This window comes from Stegastes partitus, unplaced genomic scaffold (assembly GCF_000690725.1).
Source record: "Stegastes partitus isolate 25-593 unplaced genomic scaffold, Stegastes_partitus-1.0.2 Scaffold1808, whole genome shotgun sequence".
NCBI lineage: Eukaryota > Metazoa > Chordata > Actinopteri > Pomacentridae > Stegastes > Stegastes partitus.
The window spans coordinates 1-2,924 of NW_007579539.1; the positions used below are offsets into that span (position 1 = coordinate 1).

The window sequence follows — 2,924 nt, forward strand, 5'->3', positions numbered from 1 at the left end:
TTTGGTGAGTTTTCGAGTATGTTTAGGGCCTCAAAAACGCGTGTCTTTGGCACGAATAATAATAATAATCCGAGCAGTTCCAATAGGGTCTTCGCACCCTTTTGGGTGCTCGGACCCTAATAATAGAAAAAGAAGAAGAATGCCAAATACTTTTTAATAGAGCATTTATTTCTCAGAATGAGAAAATACTGGTTACAGACAAAATATTTGGTGAGCAGGTAAAATATGCAGGTAGTACAAGCTTATGAAGGTGTATCTTTCCATTCGATAAATTGGGCTCTCGATAATAAATAGAATTCTCTGGGGGGAGGGGGGTCAACAGTAAATGGTGGCAATTGGACTCGAGTAAAATAATAAACATAAACCAAACGTGTGACTGTTAAAATGTCGGCTGCATGTTTTTAAAACCTTACTCCACTTAGTTTTAAATACAATTTAATTCTCAACGTTAACCAATATAGCTTTATTTCTATAATTCTGTCTTTCATAAATAAATTATTTCTCTCTGTATCAAAAAGAGAATTCAAATATAAAGAACAACGGCTCAATGTGTCGTATGCTTAGAATGTACACACACACACACACACACACACACACACATACGCGCACACACAGCACGATGAAATTACATCTAAGACAAGCTAAGTACACTGCAGCAAGTGGAACCGTCTCCACAAATATACACAGCCTCGCTTTGCCCCTCGTGGGTTGATTGAAATACGCTTTTTAAAACAGCAACATTAAATTAAATTGAGTTTGATATTACACATACATATGTACACAAAGTGTGCCTTTATAATATACAAGTGTCTTTGTAAAAGATTAAAATGTAAAAAGCTATTGTATAAAAGATGGCAGTGATCCATTCATTAGTCTTCTGCGGTTCATATAAATATGTCAAATCTCTTGTCTGACAGTTTGATTCCTTGGCAGTAGCATCGTATAAAATAGAGGGGAATTCTTTTACATCCGATCCAGACACACAGCTTCAACACATTCAGCCTCCGTCACACATCCCTGAACGGGGGATTAACGCTTCCTGACTGCAGCAACAAGGGACCTAAAGGTAACTTCATTCACAATCTGGACTTCCACATCCTCGGCAACGACAAAAAAGCGAGCGCTGCTGCTCAATGTGTCACACACTAGTGGTTTGGTAATGAACTGAGGTCCAGGACTTGGAACCTCTTCAGACCACAGTGTGAATTTAAATTCAACCGGCAGCAGGACTCAGTCCACCTGCTGCTTTAAGACCGAAGAGAAATGCATAGTGGCTGCCTGTGGGTGCACACAGGGCTCACAGTTTCCCTCTACAGGTAGTTGGAGGCCACGAAGCCGTGGCTGTGGCTGACTCTGCTCTGGTGGATCATGGCGCGGTCGTACGCCACCTGGACAGACTTGCGGATGCTGGACTTGCGGCCCTCCATTATTCGCAGCTTGTCAGCCGTGTCATCCACACCTAAGGGCGTCACCTTGTCACGGGGAAGCCACTGCCTACAACACCAACACACATTTACATTGTTAGAGCCTTTGAACATAAGGAACCGCATCATGTTAATGTTTACATGGTATGGTTCCACATAAAACTGTTATATGTAAACTTTTATTCACAAAAGTATGCATATTTGCCTTTTTATTACACAACAGACTAGTGCCACATTTATTTTTAGGGCGTTAGTTTGAACAGCTTTGAGGATTTCCTGGACTGTTTTTAACCAAAACACCTGCTTGGGTCAAAGCTGAGTCTGCAGCTGACCTCTGACCTCTGGTGAGGAGTCCTGCATAACATGTGAGTGCGTCTGAAACTCACCATGTCCGCTTGTTGTCGAAGAACAGCACCAGGTAGAGCCTCTCATGGGTCTCCTCCTGCCTCTGCTCCCCCAGACGGAGCACATCTTTGGGCGGGACAGGGATGGGCACGCCGTTGTGCAGCAGACCCTCCTCAGGCATCTCAGGGTCAATGATCTGAAACACAGTCCGGCAGGGAATTCAGAGCTCCACCATCTGCTGACAGCTCACATCGGATTGTAAATTCAGGTAAAATTAGTAATTACCAGAGCAGGATAGGAGGGGTATCCCCTGCACTTGGCCCACACCAGGTCCAGAGACTCCAGCTCCGTCTCATCCTCAGATGTTTGGCCGCCGATGCCTCCAAAACAACAGCAGACACTCAAATCATTTTACGAACGAGAAGAAAATAAACAGGACAGAAACACATTTCGGTTTAACTGGAACTTAAGAGAGTAAAAGCAGAAAAAAAGTACCAGTGTAATCTGAGTCTCCGTTGACTATCTCGAGGAAGGGGACTTTGGAAAGAGCTGGTTTACCGAGGCTTCGCTTGGGTGGTGAGTTGCTGTAAGACAGTTCAGTCAGTGTACAGTCAGCTGTTACCACAACCAGACAAGCAGCAGCAACAGATAATACAGTCATATATACATAATATAGTCAATAATGATCAGACCACCTTGTTTTCTTCAATTTCCTGTTCATTCTAATGCCTGGTACCACTAAAGGTCCATTTGTTTGGACAAATATAATGAAAACAACACAAACAGCTCATCAGAGTTTAGCTTCAGAGCTGATATCAGACATGTTCCAGGTTTTCTTGATAATAACCACTAAGCTCCTCCATCAGTAGCTATGGCAGCCAAGACTGCAGCCATGCGTCTCAGCTGCTCTCCACCAGCTTCTGACATGGTTCTGCCGTCACAGCAGCCCATTCCTGTTGCACACATTCTAACTCATGTGCTTTGTTTTAGGGCTTGGTGCTTCTCCATTTAGCGTTTGATGGTTTTCCACAGGTTTTCAGTTGGATGTAGATCTGGTGACTGAGCAGGCCAAGGCCTGGTTCCAGTGTTCTGGTTCTCCATCCAGGCTTTAACTGACCTCGCCGTGTGGCAAGGGCCATCGTCTGGTTGGAAAAT

The 2,924-nt window shown here is 43.9% G+C and overlaps 1 protein-coding gene across 1 annotated transcript in view; it reads right to left on the reverse strand.

The window, feature by feature from the left end:
* Positions 1–147: 147 nt before the first annotated feature.
* brpf3b (bromodomain and PHD finger containing, 3b) overlaps positions 148–2,924 on the reverse strand; it is a 14,698-nt gene continuing 11,921 nt past the window's right edge. The window contains exons 10-13 of the mRNA XM_008302403.1: positions 2,265–2,353; positions 2,055–2,149; positions 1,811–1,965; positions 148–1,494 (exon numbers count right to left, since the gene is read on the reverse strand). Of these exons, the coding sequence (XP_008300625.1) occupies positions 1,311–1,494; positions 1,811–1,965; positions 2,055–2,149; positions 2,265–2,353 (523 nt within the window). The 3' untranslated portion in view covers positions 148–1,310. The remainder of the gene's footprint in view (positions 1,495–1,810; positions 1,966–2,054; positions 2,150–2,264; positions 2,354–2,924) is intronic.